The sequence below is a fragment of the Pyrgilauda ruficollis genome, unplaced genomic scaffold (assembly GCF_017590135.1).
Source record: "Pyrgilauda ruficollis isolate IOZ18807 unplaced genomic scaffold, ASM1759013v1 scaffold23, whole genome shotgun sequence".
NCBI classification, from domain to species: Eukaryota; Metazoa; Chordata; class Aves; order Passeriformes; family Passeridae; genus Pyrgilauda; species Pyrgilauda ruficollis.
Genome location: NW_024522539.1, coordinates 97651 through 125469, shown reverse-complemented (window position 1 = coordinate 125469; position 27819 = coordinate 97651). Strand labels below are relative to the sequence as shown.

The window sequence follows — 27819 nt, the reverse complement described above, 5'->3', positions numbered from 1 at the left end:
GCCGAGGGATCCGACAAACCACGGCCCGGGGAGGCAGGGCTGGGGGAAAAGATGCTTTTCTGTGGCTTGTTGAACAGCCTGACGTGGTCGCTGCCCGGCAGTGCTGGCACAGAGCACAGAACCGGCTGCTGCTCCCGCGTTCCAGGGCAGATTCCAGAGCCCAGGTGTTCTGAGGACTAAGGAAAGGTTTTTAAATGAAGTGATTTTCATGTCCTTCATGCCACTTTGAGGCATTACACGTGCACGGGGTGCGGGACGAGGGGATGGCCTCAAGCTGGAGGAAAGGAGGTTTAGAATGGACAGCAAGGAGACACAGAGAGGTGAGGCTGCTCCAAGCTCCATCCGGCCTGCCTTGGGCACTGCCAGGGATCCAGGGCCAGCCACAGCTGCTCTGGGCACCCAGGGCCAGCCCACCCTGCCAGGGAACAATTCCTTCCCCATATCCCACCCATCCCTGCCCTCTGGCACTGGAAGCTATTCCCTGTGTCCCCTCCTGGCACTCAGTGCTGCACGCTTTGCCCCCGGAGGCATCCAGCTGACACAGGTAAGGTGACACCTTCCTGTAGCCCAAGGAAAATCCCTGAGCAGGTTTGTAACCTCTCCTGGGCATCTCGATTTCATCAGGAACACGAGGCTCCTGCCCGAGCTGGGAACAGGGAGATAAGCACATTCCTGGGGAGGGTTTTGGGGGCAGAGCCAGAGCCCAGCGCTCCCTGCCCTGGATCCTGACTGCTGCAGGGCTCTGGCACTGGGGAAGGCAGCTGGGAGAGCTGGAGCCACAGGGCAGAGCCTGCAGGCAGGAGCTGGGCAGTACATGGCAATTAAAAGCCTCTGAAACCACCACTGGGAACGTGCAGCTTCCAGAGGCGGATCTGGGATGAGCCAGATCCTCCTCCCCACACAGGCAGCAGGCACTGCTGGAAGAGCAGCTTTGCTAGGCCAGGTCTAGCCCCCTCTAGTTTTGATCTTTCCTAGAAGATCACAGAGCCCTCCTGGCCCCAAAAAGCACCTGGAGACAGTGGGCACCTGAATACCCCAAACCTGCACAGAAATGTCACCTCAAAGGGCTGAGAGCAGAAACCAAACCAGTTTGTGACACAAGAGCCAGAGGGGGCTGAGCCTGGAGACCCATTTCAGCGTTTCATCACCTTCCTGCTGTGAGGTGTCTGATCCAGGAGGGAAGTGCTGATCAGTCAAACTCCCTGAGCCAGGTCAAACACATTCCCAAGGGCTGGCACATCAACTTTGCCCTGGCAGGCCCCATGCCAGGGCAGTGACCTCTGTCCTCAGGCTGCTCCAGCCAAGCAGGGACCTGCTCTGCCCCCGTGGGCACTGCCCCTTCCAGCTGCTCCCAGAAAGGCACCAACAGGATTTCACTGGAGGCAGAGGGATCTGAACCCAGGTGATCCCATGGCACAGGGGAACGGTGTCAGTGATCCCAAAGCAGGGCCACAAATACCTGGAACATACCAAAACACAGCAGGAACACAGCCCCAAATGCACCTGGAACATGGCCCCAAAACACAGCAGGAATATGACGCCAAATGCACCTGGAACATGGCCCCAAAACACAGCAGGAACACAGCCCCAAATGCACTGGGAACACAGCCCCAAATTCACTGGGAACACAGCCCCAAACACAGCAGGAACACAGCCCCAAATGCACCTGAAACGTGGCCCCAAAGGCACCTGGAATATGGCCCCAAAGGCACTGGGAACACAGCCCCAACCACAGCAGGAACGAGGAGGATTTGGAATGTCCTCCAGGGACTGAGCACAGACTCTCCCAAGCAGCCCCCAGTCCTGGCTGGGGTTTATTCAGCTGACCTTAAAAAAAGGCAACAACTGGACTAGAATGGATAAAAAAAGCCCTTAAAAACCCGCAGCAGTCAGTGAGGGCCGGGTTTTCAAAGGCACAGGAGTGTTTTAGGAACAGATTGGTTTATTTGTTCCGTGTAATTTACCTCCAAATGTGGCCCTGGAGTCCCCACCCAGTGCACTGGAGATGCTGCAAAGGTGACTGGGGCAGGTTTTGTCCCTTCCCACTATCCCATCTAACCCTGCCCTCTGGCAGTGGGTCCCCAGCTGTGTCCTTGCCCCATACTGGTTGTGGATTCCCCTGTGGGTGTGGATTTATTTCCCTGTGGATTCAGCCCCAGGGCCTCTCCAGAGCCCTCTCCCTGCACCCTCTTCCTCAGGTCTGTTTCTGTCCTCACCCAGGAGAGGAAAAAGAGAAAAGCAGGCTGCCAGAGTTCTTCAAAGCTGCCCAAATGATTGCAATTCTGTACCCTGCCCTCTCTCCAGGTGAAGCTGAAGCCCCAGAGAATCCAGCCAGCCTTTCCTCAGCCCTGCTCTGCCTCCCCACACCCTCCTGCAAGGCTCAGCCGCCTGCCAAGGAGCTCCCTCCCATCCCAGCGAGTCCCTGCTCCAGAGCCCACTCATTTCTCTCCTTTTCCACCTTCTAGCAGGAGTGGGATGTGGGAGACATCACAGCCTGGGGCTGCAGGAAACACGGGAGCAGGGGCACGGGATTTCTGTGATTCTTGCCAGGACCGCAGGGGAACAGCAGAGGTCCCAGCGCCCCCTCCCACTCGGTGGCAGAGAGGAGGATCCAGCACAGCGCCTCCAACTCCTCCAGCAGCTCCAGGGTGTCAGCCTGACGAGCCGAGATCCACACCCAGAGCTGCCTTCACCCGGATTTCTGGGAATTTGACAGCTCCATGGAGCTGCAGCTCAGCAGAGATGGGATCCTTCCCCTCCAGGCAAGGAAAACATGGATATCACCCCTGGAAGGCCACAGTCCATGCTGGAGCTCCTGGCTCCTGTGAAATGCACTTTAACTCTGCAGCAAACCCTTCTCTGCAATCCCCTGCCACAGCCCCCAGTGCTCCCCCAGCACCCAGAGGTGCTGCCTGGGCTGGGCTGCAGCTCTTCCCCACACCAGCAGCAGAAACCACTCCTGAATGTCCAAACTCTGTCCCTCCTCCCAGCAGGACCTGAGATCCTGCAGCACTTCTCACTTGTTTGTCCACTGGGACAGAAGTCAAAACCTTCCAAACCCCAAACTCCAGCAAGTTGCACAGTGAGACCAGGGCAAGCAGAAGTGTCTCTGAACTCACACTAATTCTTATCCCATCTCCCTCTGAAATTCCTCATTACATTATAAAACTGTAACTTGATGCCCTGCTGAGAATTTTTAAATCTTCTCCACTGTGTTCTTAAAGTATATAAGCAAAACCCCCATCACTTAATGAAGTGTAAAACTAATTATTATGAAATAAAACTAGCTGTTCACCAAGTGGAAAACCAGCCCATTTTCATGTCCTATTTTCCTGTGCAATGTATTCCCTCCCCTGCTCTGCAAATGTAAAAATAAATATCCCTCCCAGCATCGTGCTGCAGCCCACCAATGAAAACCTGCACAATTTAATGGCCCCTAAATGCTCAACATCTTTTTCTCTTCCTGTAAAATCCATCTGACCTAATGGCTGTGACAATTACGTGTATGGCCTTCCTATTAAAAGGCAATTTTCTGAGTTGGCAGAGCAACACAGGCACGAGATGACAAAAGCAGTAAACTCCAGCCTCCCAGCATTCCCAGCCATTCCCAAGGCAGCTCCTCGAGACAAAAGGCACATTTCCCTTTCCAGAGAGCTGTTCCACACCAGAACCTGGTGCCAGCCCCAGCTCCAGGCTCCATTAGCTCGTTAATGTGGCGCTGCTGCTCCAGGGGACCCTGGGGCCTCTCTGGTGGCATCTGACATTCTGGTGACCTCCCATTTCCTCCTGGCCATGGATGTGGAACCTTCCCCAGGGAGGGGACGGGCTTGTGGCTGGCCTGGCTAATTCCATGAGCCTGCAGACACCCCCATTTTCCCAGGATTTACACAATCCACACCTATTAAAGCTCAAAGCTCCATTGATATTTCTGTACCCTAAAAAGAATTGACCACTACAATACAAAAAAAAGAAGAAACCATTTTATTGATATTGTTATATGGGAGAGATTTAGAAAAGCATACCTAGAACTCCCTGGATAAGGAAACACAGTATCAAAATAGGCCCATTAGTACAACAAAAGAAATCCTCTCCAATAAGTTTCAAGTAATGCAATCATAAAAGAATTTGGCTAAAAAGTAACTCTTTACTCTGAGATGTTTTCTGTAATAGTCCTCTAAGAAACTAAAGGAAAGCAGCAGATCTGTTTTACTACAGACATGTATTCAGTAAATATATTAAGGGTATTTCTATATAAAAACTGCCCTGCACATCCATCACTGTCTGGAGCCTCCACGTGGCCTCTTCAATCCTACAAGACTCTGCCCAAAAAGGGAGAAATAAGAGGAGATAAACACAACTCTAGTGTAAAAAAAGGAGCCCAAGGCGTGGAGGGGCAGCTGGGGGAGCCCAAACACAAAGCAGGCAACTCTGACTTCAGCCCTCATTTTTCAGGAATATGGAGAGGAAGTTTGGCTTTTCTGCATCAGGATGCCACATTCCCCCTTGGTGGTTATCAGCAAAGGCTTTTAAAAAGCAGACTGAGGTCAGCACTCACTGGTGCTCAATTTAAACAGCCCTGTTCCTTAACAGGCTCATTTTTCAAAGACTTCCCTTGAACAGCAACAAATTTCATGGTTTGGTTTTTTGTTTTTTTTTTCATAACACTTCCTTATGGAAACCATCCTTCAGTTAAAAAATGAAGCCTTGTTTCATGGGGAGATTCCAGCAATTAAAAATTCTCCTTCCATTAATCCTCACTACTGACATCTTCCCCCATAAATAAGATTAAAGCACATCATTTACAGCTCAGACTTCCATGAGCTGGTGTTTGAAAATCCAGTACCTGAACTGCCCCACTGAGCTGCTCAGTCCCACCCTGAGGGCTCCTGACAGCAGGACCATGGCACTGCTGTCCCCAAACCAGGCCACTCCAGCCTGCAGGAGGCAGGATTGAAGCATTCAGGGACACTTTGGGGGAGGGAGGGCAGGGAGTGTTAGTGTTTGGATGGAAAACCTGATTTTTTAAAGTCTTGTAGAAGCGAAGGCACTAAATCTTAAGCTTATATATTAAATAAAGGCTGTAACTTGGCCAGCCAAGTTACAAGAGAGCAAAACACCTTCCTGTGTGTCTGTCACAGCACATCCTGCTCAGCCAGTGTGACAAATGAGCCACTTTCTCTTAATCATTAAGGGACATCCACAGCTACAACACTCAGCCACACTGCTCTGCACAGTTTATTTTTAACCATCCCATGAGAGTTCAAGTTCAAGGATCAGCTGGAGCTTCTGGGTATAGGTCCTGCTTTAACAAGTGGTCAATCAGACATTAAAATAATTTAACCTCTATGTCATCATTTTGACAGTTTTAAAAGGTGTTCTATAACCTTTTATCCATCCCATGAATAAAGTGCCAGGCCTGAAACGCCATAGCCCTGGTTTAGTGTTTGATGAGGAGAAAATGTTTCAGCTTTGAGAGTTGTTTGGCATTGGGAGGCTGAAAGTGCAGCTTTACCAGCATCACTAACTCCAGTCAGCAGGTTCTCACTCCCAGGGGCACAGCAGGCTCAGCACACCAGGCCCTGCCTCATGCGGATGATCTGCAGCAGGGCAGCCTGCACATCTTCATCCATGTGACCCTGCAGGAGCAAACACGGGTCACAAACACTGCAAACCCCTCTGAGCAGCACCCGCCCCTCCCCGGGGACCCTCCAGCATCACCTGGACAGCGCTGAGCAGGTGTGTCCTGTACACTGCCACCACCTCCTGGTGCTGCCGTGCGGCGTCCTAGGGGAGACAGCAGGGACACGGGTGAGCTCCTCACACCTTCAGCCCCTGCCCCTCCCAGCCCTGTGCACCTGCCTTTGAGCACAACCACTGCTGAATCTCCAGGTTTAAGTTTTATCCCTTCCACTGATTAAGGAAAAAAAGTGACTGCTCTTTTGCTGGGAGGCTGCCAGAGCCAGCCAGGAGCTGAGATCACAGAATCACAGAATATCCTGAGCTGGAAAGGAGCATCAGAGCCCAGCTCCTGGCCCATTGTGGTGGTTGAGAGTCTGGTCAGAAAGAAAGTCAGATAAACTTTCCCAGCCACTCCTCTGGGAAGTTTTGAGAAAACTCAGAAAAAGAATTAAAACAATCCCACCACCAGTATTCTGAACTTGTAAGATGTTTACAAGAAAAGTGTTGTTCCTAATTAACCAAGAGTGTAAGGAGTATTAGTTGAAGACCAATCAAGTCCAACCTTCTCACAACTATCTATAAAAAGAATGTGAGTCTAATAAACTCAGCTTTTACCTTCTAAAAACATCAGTCATGTCACTTCACCCACCCATCCTCACTACAGCAGCGACAGCCCTGCACACTGCTTTCATCACCAGAAACAACTATTTGGTTAAAACCACCCTTTTTAGAACACTTTCCCTCATAAGAATCAACCCTGCAAGTACTCTGATAGAGGTATTTGTGAATCTGAGCAAGAGCAGAACTCACTTTGCTCAGACACAGCTTTAGTAATGAGCTTTACTGAGGCCACAGAAGTGAGCACAAAATCCCAGCACTCAGGATTGGCCCCTGCTCTGTCAGTGCTTCAAGACAAACAACACACCCAGGGCTTGCAGGCAGAGGAACACAACCCAAAGCCATTAAGAAATTACCACCTGACCCTTCCAAGGTGAGAAAAAAATATATGGTTGTAAGAAATGACTAAAGCTGAGCCTGCAATCAGAAATGGTCTTGGCAGGATTATAGCAGAGGATCACATAAGCACAGATTCCCCCACTTTGCTTATATCCCTTTTATCTGGAGAAGCTGTCAAGTGTTACAACTCAAACTGAAGAGGAAAGCAGAAAAAAAAAATCACAGAGAAGCAGAACCCAGGGGCAAAAGCCCAACCAAACAATGGATAGTGTACTTGTGGAGTGTGAGGCTGCAGTCCCACCCCTGCTCCAGCGGGCACATCCACATTTCCCTGTTTACACAGGAATTAAGCAATGCTACTGCACGTCAGACAACACCTTGTGTGAGCACTTACAGCCAGCTGCTGCTGGAGTGTTTTCACTTGGCTCTGGAGCAGTTCCACCTGCTGGTTGTGCCTCTTGGAGGGGATCCCAGTGGTGTATGTCAGCTGGGACAAGCCATTGAGAGCCTGCTTTAACCGCTCCACGTCGTTCAGCAGCTCTGTTATCTTTAAAAAAAAACATACAGAAAACACCATTTAAGGATGCCTCACTGCAAACTGCTCTTTAACATTCTTTCGAGTCTGATGAAGCCCACAAAACACTCAAAGGTCTTTGTCCCAGCTTGCAGAGAGAGGACTTTGCTTTCTTGACGTGCTGGTTGTCATTGTGCTCCCTGGCACTGGGGTGTGGCAGGTACAGACCCTGCAGTGACATAAGGGACTGAAAAAAGGGAGGATCTAAGGACATGCCAGGTCTAACTTCTGGGAAGAACAGTGAACCTTTAGAAGGCAAGTCAGAGATGCCCAACAAACACAGCTCCAGTGGAAACAGGAGCTGATATCCCCAGAAGTCTGGAGCTTTAACAGAATTTAAACACTACACCATGTCCAGAACATATAAGGGACCGGAAAACTTTGCATGATGTACAATCAGGACTTCAGCTGCTTTGGGCCAGCCCTGGGTTCCTAATGCTCAGCACAGAGTGGTGCTGGAGCATCTCAGGAGCTGCAGAGCCCAGTCCCTGAATGCTGAGAGCATCAGGAGCACCAACCCCAGATCTCACCTTGTTGTCCTTGGCTTCCACCTGCTTTGCAGACTCCTGGATCCTCTTCTGCAGGTCAATAATGGTTGTCAGGGATTTGTCACACCTCTCCTTCTGGTCCTTGATCTCCTGCTCGATGCTGCAGCTCCTCAGCTGGAGCAGCTCCTTCTCGTCCTTGAGGGACAGCTCGCTCCTCCTGGCCTGCAGGGCCTCCTCGCAGGCCTGCTCGTACTTCTGGCTCATGCTGGCCAGGTGGCCGGCCATGCTGCTCACCTGGGCCTCCAGGGCACCCTTCATGGAGCTGTACTCGGCCACGGCCACCACCTCCCGGCTCTGCAGCTCTGCCAAGGCCTGCTGGCTCAGCCGCAGCTCCGCCTGCAGCCTCAGCACCTCCTCGCTCTTGGCCCGCGTTTCCGCCTCCTTTTCCTCCAGGCTGCGCCTGATGGCCGCCACTTCTCCCTCCAGCCCTTCCTTCAGCTGGGTATATTCCACCAGAGGCACCGAGGACTCCTTCAGAGCAGCCAGCTCCTGCTGCAGCTGCCCGGCTCGGAGCGTTTCCTCGTGGCAACGCTGCTCCTTGCTGCTCAGGGCCTGCCGCAGCTCCTCCACCGTGCGGCCCAGCGCCTCCCTCAGGGCCTGCAGCTGCTCTGCCGGGAGCCGCCGAGCCGCGGCCCCGTCCTGCTGCCCCTCCTGCCCCGCGTGCTTCCTCAGCAGAGCCCTCAGCTGCTGGTTGAGCTCCTCCATGCTGCCGGCACACAGCCTCTCCAGCTGGTGGGATTTCTCTGCCAGGACGTAGTTCTGCTGCAGGTCGTTCTGGATGGACAGCAGCCCGCTCCTGAGCTTCTGGCTCTCCTCCCTGCACCTCTGCGCCTCCTCCTCGCTTCCCCTGCGCCGCTGCTCCTGCTCCTGCAGCTGGGCCCTCAGCTCCTTCACGGTGGCTTCCAGGCTCTGCTCTCTGTCCTCAAAGGAGGCCACCGGCGCGTATTTTGACTTGATGCACTCCTGAATTGTGTCCAGCTCCTTCTTCTGGGCTTCGATTTCTGCATGCAACTGCCGGATTTCATCCTGCCCCCTCTGGTGCTCAGCCCTCACGGCAGCGTTGCTCTCCTGCAGCTCTTGCACGTTTTTGTTTAAAGTATTTACCGTGGCTTCGTGATCTTTTAAACTGATATACTCCGTGTTTAATTGGTTCTCTAAGAGTTTCACCTTGTTTTTTAAAGCTCCATTTTCTTCGTTTACCCTCAGGAACTCTTGCTTTATCTCTCCAATTTTGCCCTTCAGATCTGACAGCTCCCCGTTGGTCTTTTCCAGGGTGCTGTTGAGGACAGTTTTAACCTCCTCGTGCGTGGTGGCCAGCACGTACTGATCCCTCAGGCTCTCCCTCAAGCCTGTGTTCTCAGCCACCAGTTTGCCCACTTTCGCTTGCTCCTCATCGTATTTCTTCTGAAGCTCAGCAAGCTGCTTCTCAAGCTCAATCCCATTAGATTTTAAAGCTTCCAGCTCTTTCTTGTGCTGCTCTGGAGACAGGTACACAGCTTGCAAGTGGCTGATATTCTCATTTAAGTTGTTCTTCTCTGCCAGCAACTTTTCAGCTTCTGCTTTGCTTTCATTGTACTTCTTTGTTATTTCAAAAAGCTTTTTTGTCAGGTCACCCACAGCCAGATCGTTTGCTTTCTTCAACTCCTCATGAATTTTTAAAGGCACATTCTGGCTTTTAATTTCAGTTTTTAGCATTTGGACTTGCTGCTTCAGCACCTTGTTATCAGCCTGCAATCTTTCAAGTTCCTTCTGCAGAGCCTCATTCTTCTGTGATAGCTCAGAAATTGCCTTCCCCAGCTCCTCTTCCCTCTGCTCAAACCCACTCCTCATTTGCTGGTGCTCCTCTGCCTTCACATGCCGTGCCAGCTGAGCTCTGTGGCTCTCACACTCCCTCTGTAACAGCACCACCTCTGCCTGCAGCTTCTCCCGCTCCCCTTCCAGCTCTGCTAACCTCCTTGCTTTCTCACTCACGTCCTTTGACAGCAAGCCCTTCATGTTCTCAAACTGCTCTGCGCTCACCGACTGGGCCAATTTGGCCGCCGTCTCTCTGAGCTGCCCTTCCAACTCCGTGACGTTCCTGCCCCTTTTATCTCGCTCCGTCTCCAACTTCACAAGCTCCTTCTGCAACCTTTTGTTTTCCTCCACCAGCCTGCCCTCGTCCCTCTGGAACTCTGCCACCAGCAATTCGTTCTGCTTGATCTGGTTCCTGAGCTTCCCCACCTCAGCAGAGGCTCCCTCGTACTTGGCTTTCATCTCCCGGAGCTGCTCCTTGAGCTCCTCCGTCACCTTGGCGCTCCCCGAGGCCACCTCGCTGGCCAGGTGGTCCTTGAGAGCCAGGAAGTGGCTCTGCATCTGCTTCACCTTGCCCTCAGAGTCGAACATCCTCTTCTGCACGTCCTTCAGGGCATCCTCCAGCTGTCTGACCTGGCTGTCAGACTCCGCCTTGCTCCTCTCGCACTCCGAGGCCAGAGCTCTGCACTCCGAGCTCTTCAGGGCCAGCTCCCTCTGCAGCTTGCTGATCTCCTCCTTGGCTGCACCAAAGCAGCTCCTCAGGCTCTCCAGCTCCTTCTTCAAAGCCTCCTTCTCAGAGCTGGGGGACAGGCTAGGCAGGGACAGCTCCAGGGGCCTCAGCATCGACCTGGACTGAAGGGGAATTGGCACAAAAAAATCAAAGTTCACAACTCTGACAGGTCATGCACACGTGTTTATTGCTTAGTGTTTAATATGGAACCTGCCATATTATTTGGTATGGGAACTGCCTAAAATCCTTGATCTGAGCATCACTAGTACAAGAGATTTCTTTTTTTTTTTTTTTTTTTCTCCCCCACAGTAAGTGTTATTCTTGCCCCTATTAGAGAACAGCTTTTAACAGCTGAAATTTAATCTCAAATATAGCTCCACATTGCTTCTCCCTAGTCATGGAATGGTTTGGGTTGGAAGGGACCTTAAATCCCATCCCAGCCATGGCAGGGACACCTTCCACTGTTCCAGGCTGCTCCAAGCCCCATCCAACCCAGCCTTGAACATTTCCAGGGATCCAGGGGCAGCCACAGCTGCTCTGGGAATCCCACCCCAGCGCCTCCCCACCCTCCCAGGAAAAAATTCCTTCCCACTATCCCATCTAAACCTAGAGGGGCAGGTATAATGCATTAATTCCACTGCCTTTGTTCTGCATTCATATTTAATCACTCATTTGCCAGAACAAATTTAATTTATTAAGATCCCATCCCTCAATAGTGTGAAAATAATTTTATAAGGAATCAGAGCAGAGAATGCCATGGCTAACAGACCCTTCTTGCTGAGAAGACTGAGGAATGCAGTCATTTGGAATTCTACAAGGGTTTGGGTTGGAAGGGACCTTAAAGCCCATCTCATTCCACCCCCAAGGGTCTGCTGGACCTTGTTTATACCCAAATTGTTGCTTTAAAAGGTTGATAGCTATCAAACAGAATTGTCAGGGAATTAGTACGTGGCAGGCAGGAAAATTAAATAATATGTATATTATTTTATTATAATACTATAACATATTATTAAATCAGAAAAATATAATGGAGATGAGCCCCCAGTTTTCTGAGTCACTGTGTAAAACACGTTTAGGAGAGCTCAGGACAGACCCAGCAGCTCCCAGCATTTCCAACCCTGTCACAGACAGGACTCTAGAGGGCACCCGCAGTAAAAAATAAACACAGAAAAGCAAGAATTCCCCAAAACTGTGCACTCAGAAGCAACGCTCAATAAACACACTTTTATAAGCACGTTTAGCTTTCCCAGCACGACTACCTCAGAGTTCCTTCCAGTGGTAAAATATTTATTACCTGGGATTCCACTGCAAATGCTTGGCCTTGTTTAAGTAATAAATCTTCTTTTCCTGGATTTTCAAAGCAAACAGTGTTTAGGCTCTGGTTAAAAACAGGAACACGATCACAAGAACACTGATTTTCCTGCCCAGCTTTATTCTGGTCACTGGGGTCACACCAGGCTGAAGGCTGGTGTTTAAGTACTTGTTATTAAAACAACTTCTACTTAATTAATCCCCACAGGAAGCCTGGCCAAAGCCCTCCTAAGGAGGGGGACAGAAGTGGTTTGCCAGGCTGGGTTCTGTCCTGCAGAAGGGGCAGAGCTGGCAGCTTGCCCAGCTCCTGTCTGCACGTGACCTCAGCAGGGAAAGCATCCCCTGCACTCCACGTCCAGGACTCCTCCTGCAGCCAAACACTCAAAATTCCATTTAATCTGTCAAGAGCCCTTGTGTTACACAAGGGCAAGGCAGCTGGGCTGGACGCAGGAGGCTGCAGTTCCTGGGAGTGGGTTCACTGCTCACACGAGTGGAGCTCAGGTGCTGTGCTGAAGTCAGACCTGTTCCTCAGCCTGGAGGCATGGAACCTGCTCAGCTCACTGTTCTGTGAGCAGAGGGCACAGCAGGGTCCCCAGGGACATGTGCCAAGGCCAGGCACTCCTGGGAGATGGAGCAGTGGTGCCCTGGCAGCTCCTACAAACACAGCTCTGCTCACAGGGCTCAGGGCTGGGCACAAGGCCTGGCTGCATTTCAGACCAGCAGCAGGAAGAGATGAGCAAAAACCCCTTTTATCCCAGTGTTCTAACACCCCATCACACACAGCAAGCTTTAACAATTAACTGTACTTACTGTTTCCAAAGTTACCTCCAGACCCTGCAGAGTCGCCCTAAAATCAAAGAGCAAGAGACAAAAGTAAGGCTGAAAATTCACTTCACATTTCTGCTCTATGTTAAACTAGGGGTGAAGGGGCAGGGAAAGCTTTTGCAATGAGATAACCATTCAGCAGTTTCAGCAATTTAATATGCTGAAGTACTTCCTACTGTAAATATCAATTGCTATATCCCATTTCAAATCACTCAACATACTTCATAATACTTGAGTTTAGCTTTGAGAGCTTCAATGGTCCTTAAACTTTCTTCCTGCTGCTTTTCCTTGGTAGTCAGGATTTTCTTCAACTCATCTTTCTGAAAGAGAAGGAGTGCCACATAGCCAAAGCCACAAGAATGGACAGGTTTGTAAGACCTCAAGGAACGTTTTGAAGCATTTAGACAGAACTTCAACCAAGATCAGCACCGAAAGAATTCCTAATTTTAGCTTCTGCAATTGTTCTTCAAGGCTGCTCCTCTACAGGAGGAGTCTTGAAGAATGACTCAAGAATATGCACCAACATAACCTGCTACTGTTTAATTAATTCATATTGGTTAGTCCTGCATTACTAGAAGTCACTACAGAGATGCTTAATATTATCAGTGTGCTTAATATCCTAAGTGAGCTTTAAAGGAGCCGTGGGAAGGATCATTATTTGTAGTTACAGAAATGCTGTGGAGCTGCAGAAACTGATCCAGAGCAGCAGACGCTTCGTTTGGCATTTTTAGGTAGCTTTTAAGTAATGTACTTAAAACTGCAGAGGAAATAAAAGAGAGAGCTGCTTCCCCTACTCCCCAGCGCTGTTACAGCTGCAGGTGACACATCCTACCTCATTCTCAAGATCATCTGCAAACATTTGCTCCTGCAAAAATGACAAAAAAATCCCCCCAAATCATTTTCTCAATGATGTTCAAGGGGCTCACACACAGTTCATCAGCTGACAAACCCACCCCAGCTTCTAATGCTCCCCTTCCAATTTCCATCCAGATTTATTGCTCTGTTTCCTACTTCTCTAGCCAGGAGTCAAGGGTGTCTGACAGAGCAGTGTCTCTGGGAACTGGAGTATCTCCTGTTTTCCAGCTCAGACACTACTGAGGCAGCCAAGTACAGAAGAAGTTTGCTGATTTGGGGAAGTGGCTTTTAAGAAGTCCATTTTATAAAGGCAATGCTTAAAACAGGAGTGCAGACAAACCAGTGACAGCATAAGAAATATTCTTTCTATCCATGGGCTACATTTAGGAGAAGCTGCATAAATGCACCTCTACAAAAACAGAGCAAAGAAACAGCCTTCACAAAGCAAAAAACCAACAAAAAATCTTCCTTACATTATCTTTCTACTGATCACTTTAGACCTCCAAAAGGAGGGAATTTTTTTTAAAATCAGCATTTCCAGTTTGGGTGAGAAGCTTCTGTTGGAAACCTTTGGCTTTGTTTTCCTGCCAATTGAAGATTTTTTCTTTTCTCTGTGCTTCCACTTGCAGTACCAGCTGGAAAATCAGCTGATGACAAAGCCCTGCCACACACCACCGACATTTAATGGAGAGATGAAGTTCAGTCTCCAAATTCCAGCACTCCAGAGCAGCCCATGGCTCAGCTGGGGGGCAGAGCCACAAACGCTGCTGCCCAAATTTCTGTGTCAGGGAAGGACATGGCACCAGCCTCCTCACAATTCCAGTGTAACTACAGGACCAAAGGCTTTTCCAGCAGACAGTGGGTGACACTCTCAGTAATTCCCAGGAAAGCAGTGCATCCCACATCCTAACTCCAGGGGCATTCCTGTCAGCACCAGGTGGCTGTCCCAGGTTTCCAGCCCTGCTTTACCTCAGTGAGCTGCAGCTGTAGCCCACTGATTCTGTCCAGCAGCATCCTCTGCTCCTCCTGCACTTCCCTCACTCGATCTTTCAAATCTTGGTTTTCCAGCTCCAAGTCCTTAAAAGTAAAATGTGGCATTTAAAAACAGAAATAAAGACCTCCCCACACTACACACACGTTGGGAAAGGTGAAGACTCTGAGCCAACAGATTTAACAGCTACTGAGCACTCCAAGCCCTGCCTAGCCTTTTGGAAACTGCAATGACATGGGAATGAGATGGGAAGATTAATGCTGGTTAGTAGAACAATTATGACACAGATTATTTTTAGTATGACACAACCATGCATCTCTTGAGAATGTTAAAAAAATAAATCTTCCTCATTTGTGACTGATTTTACTGCAGAGGCAGAAGGTTAAGAGGTAGGAAAGGTTAAGACAGGGACACTTCCAACTATTTATTACCCAAAAAACGTGCAGTTTTTTCCTGAAAAAAGCTTCCAGCTCATCTGCATAATTGCCACACTGCACATCACGCAATTAGGTTTTAAGCAAACAGCAATACATGACCTTTGCTGATGGGATCATTAGTGCTCACTTCAGCAGCCCAGCTTGCCTTTAGTGCCTGTGGGAACCCACAGGATGGGATCCTGCCCACCCACCTGAGTGCTGGGCTCCTTCTGGAACACTCTGAGCTCCTCCTGTGCTCCATAGCCCCGGCCCCACTTCTGGGACACGCTGGTGGCCTGTCAGTGCAGCAGGAGAACATTCCTTTAGATCCCTGTACCACCCCCAGCACCATCCCAGCCTCCCCAGCTCCCACTGGGACAGGGGCCACCCCTGAGCTCAGCACCACACAAATGATCCCCTCTCAACACCTCCGTGGCAAAGTACCTTTTGCTCAGCCTGCCCTCTCTTGAAGCTGTCTCTTCCTAAAAAAAGCACCACAAAAATTGGGAGTTACAAAAGGCATTTTGTTCAGATTCATGCAACAACGTGACACATTCAGCTAATTTTATCCCCTTCCCACCCTGGGAGGGCATTTCAAAAAATAGCTCACCACACCCCCAATTAATCAAAGATGGCAACATCCACAAGGTTTTCTATAGAATGCAGGCTATTTATTTCTATAAATAAGGGTAAATAACTCCCATGATCAATACTGTTAAGCCCTCGAGGCATCACAGCCTGCAACCCTCTTAAAAACTTTGCTAAAACCACACAAGCCCAAGAACTGTCCTTCCCCTCCCAAGCAGGCAGTTTGTGACCTCTGTGGTCAAAGGACCACAGCTGCCCTCCAGAACAGCTCCTGGAGCCACAGGAGCAGGGACACAGTTCCACCCAAAGGAAGGTGCTGTAGGTTCCTCCTACCTCTGCTGGAGTCCTCAGCGGCAGCTTTTATTAAAGCCAAAATGTCAATATTGTCCCCAATCCTGGCATAGTAAGCACAGTCATGCCCAAGGCCATCAGTCAAACCAACATCAGCACCATTCCTGAGCAACACCTCCACGGCATCCTTGCAGCCATATTCACAGCCTAACATGAGGGCAGTCCTGGCAGGGGAGAGAGAGGGACTGAGAGATCCGGGGATCCGCAGGGCATCGCCCACAGAGCCAACCCAGTACGAGCATGTCTGATCACAGAAACCTCAGCCAAGGCACCTTCCCTCTGCCCACAGAGGAAACAGCTTTCCAAAGTCACCCGGGCAATGTTTAAATATTTGTGCAAGGCAAACAAACCCACCATAATAACAATATTTCCATGAAACCAGCACAGACTCGCTGCCTTTGAAAGTTACACGGTGTTTGGAGAACTCCCGTGACTTTGGTTTCCTCTACCAGATACAAATGTCAACAGACACAACAAACAGCAGGCAAGGAGTTTAGACAAGTTTGGAGAGGGGGTGCCTGGGAGCCCTGGCAGAGCTTCCCCAAACACTCCCCAGCTGCAGGACGTGCAATGTGAGTAGCCAGGCTTTGTCCCACGGCAGCCTCATGTCATGAAGGAATTCTCCAAGAAATAACTGGCAAAAGCAGCAGCCACAGACAGAACCCTCCTCCCCTGACCCCAGGAATAAACAGCTCAAGGTCCCTTGGGAGCTCCAGTGGACTCCAGTGGAGCCAGAGCACCACTTCTGCCATGGCCCATCATGCACATTGATCCCAAAGGCTGCTTGGGACAGAAAAACCCTTTAAAGAACCAAGTGCAGGTTTCCTGCTGGCAAGAACAAGCCTGGGAATACTCTGGATGCCAGCAGGAGCAGGAGAAGAGACCAGGTGTTGAACTGGCAGATGCACTTCCGACCTGACTGCCAGGCTCTCCTCGCCCAGACTGAGCCCATCCATTCTGCCAAGGGGCAGCCTTCCCCCAGGTGCCAGCAGGAGCCCCAGCAGTGCCCTGCAGGCCTTACCTGCTCTGCTTGTCCCTGGCATTGACATCGGCCCCCCTGTCGATGAGCAGCTGGCAGACCGCGGGGCGACACATCTGGGTGGCCAGCACCAGCGGTGTCCTCCCGTCCTGGGGACACGGGGGACAGCGTGAGGGCAGGGCAGGAGGCAGAGGGGCCAGCAGCTCCCTGCGTGCAGCGGGGAGTGCAGGAGGAGGGGGAGGCAGCCCCTTACCCCATCCTTGGAGTTGACGGCGGCGCCGTGGTCGCAGAGCAGCTGGATGCTGGCGGAGCAGTCGGACATGGCTGGGGACAGAGCAGGGAGGGAGGTGACACAGGGCAGGGAGGGGACTTCGTGCTGTGACAGCAGCCTGGGGAGGCCCCAGGCACGTGTTTCACCAAAATCCCCACAGCTGAGCTGAAGCCTGAGCAGGCTGCAGGGACCAGCTCCCGCACCACCCACAGCAATCCAACACGGCTGTGCCAGGCACACTGCAGCACAAGGAGGCTGCAGAAAAGCCACAGCAGAGGGTCTTCACCCACTGCAGCACTGCCCTGAAACTCTGCTCATGATGCCAGCACAAGGAGGCTGCAGAAAACCCACAGCAGAGGGTCTTCACCCACTGCAGCACTGCCCTGAAACTCTGCTCATGGTACCAGCACAAGGAGGCTGCAGAAAAGCCAGCCAAAGGGTCTTCACTTACTGCAGCACTGCCCTGAAACTCTGCTCACGATGCCAGCTGCATCATGCCAGCAGCTGCTCATGATGCCAGCAGCACAAGGAGGCTGCAGAAAAGCCAGCCAAAGGGTCTTCACTCACTCCCAGCACTGCCCTAAAACTCTGCTCGTGCTACCTGAAGATTTTACTCAACTTCACCTCAGACCTCCAAGATCTGTAACACTGTGAAGTTCATTATTGAGGACAGATGTCATGACAATATAAAACACTCTCTCCTACTACAGATATCAAAATTAAAAAAGAAGAGTTCAGCCCATCTGGAAGTAAATCCATTAATTAAATCTTCATTTCCATACAGTTACCAGCAATGCAAAGCCCTTCACCTGCATCATGAAGAGCAGTTCTTCCCTGGAGATCCACATTCTCTGTTGGACAATTGTACTGTTAAAATAAATAATCTCAGTTATCAATCAGAATCCAGACTGCATTTACAACATCAGGTGTTTGAGCTTTAAATTGAAGCAATAAAACATTAAAGTACAAAAGATGAACAGGAATTGTACAATTCATTAGACTTTTCACAGATAATGAGCCTTTATATCTGCATGGAGACATGCATCAATTAAAAGTTCAAAAGAACCCATTCAAAATAACAAGAAAAAAAAAATTAAATGAGCATACACTGACCAGGAATAAATGAAGAAAAAATAAACATCACACAAACTTAAGACAACCCTCCAACACTGTTTCATTAATGAGAGTGTGTGGCTATAAATGCCCAGCTTTTGAAGCAAACACTGCTCTGGAGCAGCCAGTGTTGCTGTTTCTGAACTGCAATCAGACAGGGAACAGAAGTCTTTTAAAGACACTCAGCCCCATTTTCTTCAAGAACCACAAACTACAACTTGATTTGATAATCTAAGAAAATATTTTTTAAAAAGTTTGTTTTCTTTATTTTAGCCCTCTTTCAGTCCCAACCTGGTATTTAACATGAAAAAGTCTTTCCCCCGTGACTCTTATTTTTTTAAAAAGAATCTGATTAAGAAAGAAATCACACACCCCAGTTTTGAACCAGGGTATGTAAAGCCACTTTCCTCCCCTCAATATAAAAGACAAGCTGTATGCTCATACCTGCAAGAGCTTCTGCAGGCACAAAGCATGGCCATACTTTGCAGCCAAATGCAGGGCGTTCCTGCCTGAAAACAGAGAACAGCAGCTCAGGGTTTGAGTCAGTGGATTTCTGATGAGTACTCCCAGCATTTTAGATACAACAGTTCCTGTGTGCCAGTCCCTGCAGACCTGTGCTGAGACACCTCATTTCTTACAGCCTTTTGCTGCTCCAGTGAATCTTCAATCAAGGATGAGAGTTCATTTGTGAAATTAATCTCAGAACACTGCATATCTGACTCCACAAGGATTTAAAAAATCAACTCTCACATAAGAGGAGGAGGCCAAGTTGTTTCTGTAAATTTTCTTGTTCTCAGTTTCATATTAAACCTATTAAATTCTGAGGTAACCACCTGAAAATTAGCATCTGTTTTTAACTGTCTCTTCCATAAGACATTCCACAAACTCTGCTAGCACTCAAGGAGATCTGGAAGGTTCTGAGCTCCTGAGGCTCAGCTGGGCACACAAACACCTCCCACAGCATTCCACTGACTCCTCACCTCCAGCTCATTTAAAACTGTTCTTATCCCGTTGTCCTCACCCAGAAATGCTGATCTCACCAGTGAGTCTGGAGCACATTATAAACACAATTACAGCAGCACAAACCCACATTCCTGAAGTTCTGCTGCATTCATGAATTCCACGGCAGGCTACGGCCAGTTTCCTGAAGACCAGCAACAAGCCACACAAATAATTTGGTTTTTTTTGCCAGCTACAGAAAGAAGGAAGAGCTGTCCTGTGGTCCAGCTTGACTTTATTGCAGAGTGAAACCCAGCTGGGAGCATTTTCAGGCTGCCCTTTCAGGGCCTGTGAGGAGCCCACCTGCAGCATCAGTGGCTGTGATATCAACTCCGTGCACCAGGATGGTGTTCAAGCAGTCCAGGTTTCCCTTTGATGCTACAACATGGAATCTAAAAAAAGAGAAAAGACCTTGCTTAGGCACAGCTGGTTTGAAGACAAAAATGGCAATATTGGCCAGGAAAGACAAAGCCAGCAGCTGTATAAGGGAGGTGTTACAGGGGCCAGCTCTGGACAGCATCCAGAGTCAAGGGTTCTGCAAATATTACTTCAAGGAGCAAGGCAAATTTCCTGAGAAACAATCATTATTTACCTGGATCAGTGAACCAGCTGAAATACCAGCGGGGTTTCAGTTTCTCTCTAATACTCAAACCTGGCAAGAGCAAGTCTTTAAACACTCATCTTCTGAAAAAGTGAAGACTGTTTGGGAGTTTCCCTTTCCAGCCAGCTTAGTGGAGCTAGATCTAATGAGGCATTACACAGACTTCTGTACCCAAAAAGGTTTCCAGAGCAGCAGGAGCATGGTTTTCAGCAGCCTCCCAGCAGCACTCCCGAGCTCTGAAGTCACTTACGCGGATCTCCCTTCCACGTCCAGCTTTGTGGGACTGACCCCCTTCTTGGCCAGGATGGATGAAACCTTCTCCACATCGCCCCTCTCAGCTGCCTTCATTAACCTGTCATCGTACTTGCTCCAGTCTGGGTTCAGCTGGGAGACACAAGCAGAGATGTGAGTTTATGGAGCACCAGGATCCACCGGGGGCTGAGCCACAACAAAACCCAAAACTGGTTTACAAACAGAGCTGCACCCACCAGGATGCTGGGAGCTATTTGTGCAACATCCCTGTTGCACTGTTGCTGGCACTGAACGTGCAGAGCTCTGGGACAGCCTGGTTAAGCCGCTTTGATCCTAAAGTAGACCTTTAGGATCAAATTTCTTTGGTTTTCCTCATTCTGTTTCAGTTTGTCATATTCCGACAACAAATGGATGCACTAAAAATACACTGCAGGACATGGCTTTTCCTGGCTGTGCCAGACTGTTCCGTGGGTCATAAATTAGCTAAGTGTGAAATCCAAGGGAAGAACAGCTACTGAGCTGCAGAAGGAAGAAATTCAAAGTTGATAGCTGGGAATTGCCTGCAGTTCCCAAAGCCCTGTGGAGGGCAGAGAAAGCCCAAGCCAGTTATAAATAGACCACCACCATCCGGCCCCAGACAGCCCTCACCCCCACTCCTCTCTTGTTTACTTCAAACTTAGAATCTCAGGCCCCAGGCCAAGCCTCCCGTCCCAAAATGCAGAGCTTTTCTCTTCCCTGCCAAACCATCCCTCTGAATGGCTCAGGGCTTTTCAGGAAACTGCTCTGCGACAGAAACCTCACATCCAAGCTGGACACTGATGACTGGATATCCAAGGAGCTCTTAAGGGAAGAACAGTGCTTCCAAAGGAGTATTTTACTGGAAATAGGAGTATAACATTCAAATCTAACTCTGCACAGCAAAAGAATTTGCTGGTAAGGGTGAGACACAAGCAGCCTGTGGGTGCATGAAGTTACTTTTCACTGTGGCTCAGAAATTCCTCACAACGTGAAGAACATTAAACCAGGTAACCCCAGCCCAGGGTTTGTTTAAGTAAAAGAGGGTACACAAAAAAGAACAACCCCAAAAATCCAGTACCACCACCTGCACCTGCAGTGATTTGTAAAAGGGAGCTGCACTCATGATCAGAGGAGACAGAGGGGATCCCATCAATCCATACAAATATCTCCAAGGGGTGTCAGAGGATGATCCACACTGTTCAGTGGCACCCAGGACAAGAAGCAATGGCCAGAAACTAAAACACAAGAATTTCCACCTCAACATGAGGAAGAACTTCTTTCCACGGATGGGGCAGAGCCTGGAGCAGCTAGATTCTCCTCTGTGGATACATCCCCACCCCAGCTGGACACGTTCCTGTGTCACCTGCTCCAGGTGAGCCTGCCTGTGCAGGGGGCTGGCCTGGAGCATCTCCAGAGGGCTCTTCCAGCCCTAACAACCCTGGGTGATAATCTTTACTCTGCTTTCCCACAATAAACAAGATTACAGTAATCACGAAGGCTTAGCAGCAGCTAACCCAGTCCAGCCCTGCTAGAAGTGACAGGAGTAATAAAAATAGAGCACTAATGAAATTAGCACCAGCGCTGCCCGGCTGAGGTGCAGCACTGACTCATCAATCAATTAACACATCCATTAGCCTGAAAGCCGAGGCAGCCTGGCCTGAGAAGTCACTGCACTGGTGACATGACCAGCGCCATGTCCCTCCCCAGCTTGGACAGGCTGCCCTGCAAAGCCACCTCCTCATGCAAGGCTCAGCTTTTCGTGTCAAATACCTGAGAGACTGTGCACACACAGCATCACACCCTGCGCTCCTGAAATTCTCCTGGTGCCTTCCCATCCCCGCAGGACAGATCTCACCTCGGGTGTTCACACTGGGGTGGGATTGCTGGGCTGTACCTCTGCAGCTGATACCTGCCAGCACAACTCACCCAAATGGACAGAAAATCCTCCCAGATCCTCCTCAGCCAGTCCCTGCTCCGGTTTCATAAAAGTTCTGATTAACAGAAGCGTTACTTTAAAAAAAACAACACTTCAGCCATTTGTACCCACGGCCTATGGTGTACTAAGTTTAAAAAGGGATGGAGGGACAGGACACAGGGAATGAGTCCCACTCCAGAGGGCAGGGATGGATGGGATCCTGGGAAGGAATTCCTGGCTGTGAGGGTGGGCAGGGCCTGGCACAGGAGCCCAGAGGCAGGGCCTGCCCCCGGATCCCTGCAGTGCCCAGGTTGGACATTGGGGCTGGAGCAGCCTGGATGGTGGAAGGTGTCCCTGCCCATGGCAGGCTGTGGAATGCGACGAGCTTTAGGATCCCTTCCAACCCAAACCATTCCATGATTAAATCATTATTTACCAAACGCATTTCACATTTAGGGAAGATTCCTCGCAGGAGGCGTTGCTAAGGAGATACAACACTCATCAATTAAACAGAACCACTACACCCCATTTGCACAATCCAAGCTTTCACGTTTTTGCAGCTGCAAATCCCTGCCAGGATATGAAACCCCAGGCAGAGCTCAGAGCTGTGGCAGGGCCTGCCCCTGGATCCCTGCAGTGCCCAGGTTGGACATTGGGGCTGGAGCAGCCTGGATGGTGGAAGGTGTCCCTGCCCATGGCAGGCTGTGGAATGCGATGAGCTTTAGGATCCCTTCCAACCCAAACCATTCCATGATTAAATCATTATATATTTACCAAACGCATTTCACATTTAGGGAAGATTCCTCGCAGGAGGCGTTGCTAAGGAGATACAACACTCATCAATTAAACAGAACCACTACACCCCATTTGCACAATCCAAGCTTTCACGTTTTTGCAGCTGCAAATCCCTGCCAGGATATGAAACCCCAGGCAGAGCTCAGAGCTGTGATACCTACTGTGTCCTTGGCTGCACAAGAGAACCAACAAATCATGCTGAACCCGAGCTGCCAGGAGCCACCAGCTCCGTCACAGCAGCGCCCAGCTCACGGCGAGGAACTGCTGCTCCGCGCCGCCCGCGGCTCCTCCTGCTCCATCTTCACTTAGCTCGGCTCCCCGAGGGTGCTCTCCCCATCCTCAGCATCATCTTCAGCCTTCATACCTCTGGGCAAGGCGGCTGGCCGCAGGAGCGTGCGGCCGCGCTGCCCGGAGCCGCGCTCAGTGCCGGACAGCCGGACGGCGCTCAGGGAAAGAAATACTGCCCGGAGCCCGGGAGCTCGTAAACAACAGCATCATCAGCCCCATCTATTTTCTGATAAGACACTACTTGATAGGCAGGCGATAGAAAGCAATAGCTATTAATACATTCCCGGCGTGCCCGTGCCCTGAGTCACGGTGCGGCAGTGAACTCAGGGGACAGGCACGTCCCCAGCCCCGCTGCTGGGCCCTGCAGACGGGCAAGCGCGCTTTGAAATGACAAACACGCTCCTCGCGGTCACCGCGCACCCACCGTGCGGAGGAAGGTCGCGCTCGGCACCGCTAATAACGCGCCAGGACCGAAATACTCCCAGCAGTAATTTTTTTCCCCGTTGCAGCGCGCCACAAAGCTGTAACCAGACTCGGGCTCAGACTTCAGACAGCTACAACCGCCGAGCAGATGGAATGCGTGATCCTATTTTGACAGAAATGTAACCCATTTTAAATTAGAAAACACACATGCCTCTGCTTCAAAAAAATTCTCCTTTTACAGCACTGAAACCCTTTCTGAATAAAACCTGGTTTCAGCTTACTGCTGCTGCCAGTCTGTCTCCCAACATGTGAAACGAGAGGAGTCACAGAGGCTGTGAAAACATTAAACAGACAGCACAATGATTAACAGGAGGGAGATGGAGAATCCCCTTTCACAAGTTTTAAATTTAAATGGAGATCTCCCAAGTGCCATATTTAGAGGAGTAGGTCAACAAGACAAGCAATGCACTGTTTTGTCTGCAGGAGAGAAACCTGGTCCGGGGCCAGGAAAACCACTTATACTCACCCTGGAGGACACACTCCAGAGGCTGCAAATAACCTAATAAATGGATCCTCTCAGCAGAGGATTTTAAAATCAATCACTCAGATTTGGGCAAATCCTCTCTTTCCCAGTAAGTTCTGAACTGTCCCCTCATCCCCCATGTGAGCATCAGCCTTTGCCCCACAGCACCAACATTCCCCAAAGAATGTTCCAAGACCTCTCTGCAATTAGCATCCCTGTGACAAAGCCACTCCAAAAAAGTGCAGTGACTGTGTTGTCTTCTGACCAAACCAAGTCTGTCTCCCCAAGCTAAAAATGGATATTTTTTTGCGGGGGGAGAATAAATACACCTCCCAAGTGGCAGCAACAGAAAAGCCCCACTTCACCAAAATCAGTTTGGTGAGAAATGGAGGTAAGACTGTGGCTTCCAGGTGCTCATCCCAAAGGTTTTCCTTGTCTCCATCCCATGTGCCTGCAGACATTCCTCGTGTCTCCTGAGCTGCACTCATCCTGCAGCCCCTTTGTGCTGCAGATCCTCCTGAGACAGCCCTGACCACAAGATTTAGGATTGCTAAACCACATTCCCCAGCCCTGCCCAGCTCCAGCCAGGCACAGAGCAGCTTGCACGGCTCCATCAGCACTGAGCAGCTTCAGGAAACACAAACCCCATGGATTAAACCTTCTCCAAGGCAGCTCAACCCAGAGAGCTCAAAGGCACCCACTCAAACATGCTCTTTATAGAGTACCCGAAGTGGATAGCCTAATTCAGACTTCTTTCCCAAAATTAAGACCAGGAACACCATCAGACCCCAGCAGTGCAGATCTCTGGAGTGCTACATCCCCCTCCACAGCACAGGTACCTGGCCAAGGCTGGTATTGCCCATTCTGTGTGACACAGAGCACCTGTTTTGGGCAGGAATCCTGCCCAGCTCCGTGTCTCCGCAGATAAGGAGCAGCCCACCTCCCTGCTGGGCTAGGACCAGCAGCAGCCTGGTTGCCAGCATGCTGTTTCCTGCAGACAGACATGAGAGCAGACAGAACACAGACCCCTGCTCCACGTGCCCTCCCAGCTCTCAGCCAGTGACAAACCCCCTGAGCTGAAATAATTGATTTCCCCAGGTACTCCTCGAGTCCAGGCAAGCTTTGAGCACCCTGCACACCCTCTGCTAAGACACTGTACAACTCCAGGGCATGGAGGGACAGCACCAGGGGCAATGGCCTCCCACAGGGAGAGAGCAGCTTTAGGTTGCTTTGGAGGAAATTCTTCCCTTTTGGGGTGGGCAGGCCCTGGCACAGGTGCCCAGAGCAGCTGGGGCTGCCCCTGGATCCCTGCAGTGCCCAAGGCCAGGCTGGACACCGGGGTTGGAGGAGCCTGGGATGGTGGAAGGTGTCCCTGCCATGGCAGGGCTGGCACTGGACAGGCTCTAGGGTCACCTAAGCCAGCTCAGACATACCAGCTGTAACTCAAAGCAGCTCCTAAGGCCTTCACAGCGAGCTGGGATAAAGCTGTGAAAGTGAGCCCAGCTCCTGCCACCGCAGGGCCAGGCTGATCCTGTCCCCAGCAAAGCCTGGCGGGGACACAGCCCCTCTAATGCCATTAGCGGGTGACATAAGCACACAGGAGAGCAGAGAGCTCTGGGGACACTGCCAGCACCAACACAGCACAGCTCACACACTCTCAGTGGCCCTTCACAGAACCCCAGGAGCGCTTGGAAGGGATTTAAATCCCAGCCAGTGCCACCCTGCCATGGCAGGGACACTGCCACTGTCCCAGCTGCTCCCAGCCCTGTCCTTGGGCACTGCCAGGGATCCAGGGCAGCCACAGCTGCTCTGGGCACCTGTGCCAGGGCCTCACCCCCTCAGAGAAGGATTTCCCCCCGAATCCAATCCAAACCACCTCTTTCAGAGCCAGGGCAGGCTCACACATCCACCAGGCCCCTCACTTTGAGTCCCTGCTCTTTCTCCGGAGGGCAGAGTACATTTGTCATCAAACCAACGTGTGGACACACCCTGCCCTTTCAATGGCACAAAGTGACAAACACTTTTGAAGTAATTTGATTTGTTTTAAACTGCACAGACAGAATGAACAGGTAAGTTAGATTAGAAAACTGGTTTTTAAAAATGTTCCCCAGGTGTAGGTTTCCCTGCAGTGCAAGGGCACTTCACTAAACCTATTTCCCCTGAAGTGAAAACCCTGAGTGAATTTGGCTTACCTGTCTGAAAAAAAATACTGCACATACCGGGTTAAACCCCGCTGGGGCGAGCAGAAATGGCATTTTGTATTTTACAAGCATATCTTACTGCCCAGGACACGTCTGTCTCCACGTGTAAAGGCTTTGGAGTGCCAGACTGCAGGAGTGAGATGTGGGCTTTGGTCTGTGCAAGGGAAAACCAGACACAGCCTGAACACAGGGCTCTTGTTTCACCCAGCACCTTCCCACAGGCAGCACTTTGTGTTACCACCTCATTCACCAAAAATCCCCCAGAATAAAAAAGCCACTGAATGCCACAAAGTGGGCAAGGCTTAGCTCAAAATGGGATAAAAACCAGCAGATCCCTTAGGCCTGCTCTGGTTTGGTATCGTGCTGAGAACACTCCTGTCAAAAACTCACCTGAACAGCTGTGCTTGGTGTGTTCAAATGAACTGCATTAGTTCTGTAATGTTCAAAATAACTGTCATTAGTGCAGGTAACAGGGTCCTCACAAACAGCTTAAAGCAAGCAACTACATCTCCTCACAAACATCCCTGCTTTTACCCTGTTCTGAAGGCATTTTCCTCCCAAGTCAGCATATCCCGTCAAGATCAATTTATTAAGAATCAAGAAACCAGTCAAATTGACTTCTGGCTCTGTTACCTGTCAAAAAATCCTCTCAAAATCATTATTTCCTGCTGCAAGGAGTGAGAGGTCCCTCACAGCAGTGCCAGTTTCACTCTTCCAGGCTGTGCCAGGGGAAAATCCACCAGCACCAGCCACAAGAGCTCATGGGCTACACTGGAAGTGCTGAAAGATTCTGCCTACAACCCCTGCAGGAGGCAAAGCCAGCTCAAAGAACAAAAAACAGTCCCAGTTTTGTTCTGAAACAACTTTCTCACATCTCACGGCCAACACAAAACTCCAGAGCGCTTTACTGATAAAAAAGGCTCAGAGTGCCAGCCTTGAGGCACAGCCTGCCTTGGACACAACAGGAGTGAGCAGAGCTGCTGGGGCTCTGCAGCTGCACTCCCCAGCTCTGCTGAGGACATTTCCCAGCTCTGCTCAGGACATTTCCCAGCTCTGCTCAGGACATTTCCCAGCTCTGCTCAGGACATTCCCCATTTTGGGGCCAGACTCACACTCCAGGAACATCCCACCCCCCTGTAGCCAGGAGCACCGGGATCCAGGGCAGCCCTGCAAGCCCAGCTCCTGCTGCAGCCTGGCTTCACCCCACAGGTGCCCAGGAGAAATATTTCCCCTTTAAACAGGGAGAAACAGGAGCAGGGTCAGAGCCCAGCTGCCTGCAGGAGCAGCACAGCTCCCACCTTCCCAGGACTCCAGGCACAGCATTAGCTGGAATTTCTGAGCTCTCAGGCAAGGCCCCATTGATCTGTGTGCTTGCAGTCATTAAAGCATCAGGAAATGTCAGGGGTGATGAAACCTGACGTGATGTTGCACCCAGCACACAGGGACCAGCCCCGAGCACACGGGGAAGGCAGCAACAAATCCCAGCCGTGGTCAGCCAGCAGTGAGAGATGCAAACAGGATCAGCCTCAGATGTTCAAGCATGTGCTTGCTGGAATTAATATTTAAATACTGACAAAGTACTCCGTAAGTTGCTTCTACACAAAAGGTCATATGAACTCCAAACAGATAAGCATAGAGCTTATCTGTATAATTATGTCTGCACATCAGCTCGGGATATTGAACTCCCAGGCCTGCACTGAACCTCCACTCTTTTAAATATTTTTAATTGCTGCATTCCAAAGTGATAAAGCATTAACTCTCCTTTCTACGGAGCCTGAAAATTACAATGCACCTGTAAACAGGCTGCACCACAAAGCTTCTGCTG

The 27819-nt window shown here is 50.3% G+C and overlaps 1 protein-coding gene across 1 annotated transcript; it reads right to left on the bottom strand.

The window, feature by feature from the left end:
- Nucleotides 1–3967: 3967 nt before the first annotated feature.
- On the bottom strand, nucleotides 3968–26105 carry UACA (uveal autoantigen with coiled-coil domains and ankyrin repeats). Its single transcript, XM_041468902.1, has 18 exons — nucleotides 25986–26105; nucleotides 19830–19963; nucleotides 19282–19370; nucleotides 18424–18488; nucleotides 17676–17733; nucleotides 16849–16919; nucleotides 16638–16744; nucleotides 15599–15780; nucleotides 15122–15159; nucleotides 14890–14973; nucleotides 14240–14347; nucleotides 12637–12735; nucleotides 12401–12437; nucleotides 11574–11626; nucleotides 7741–10401; nucleotides 7031–7183; nucleotides 5719–5784; nucleotides 3968–5636 (listed from the first exon to the last, which is right to left on the bottom strand). Exons 1-18 carry the CDS (start codon nucleotides 26064–26066, stop codon nucleotides 5565–5567), a joined length of 4158 nt encoding a protein of 1385 aa, XP_041324836.1. The 5' UTR covers nucleotides 26067–26105; the 3' UTR covers nucleotides 3968–5564.
- Nucleotides 26106–27819: the final 1714 nt, after the last annotated feature.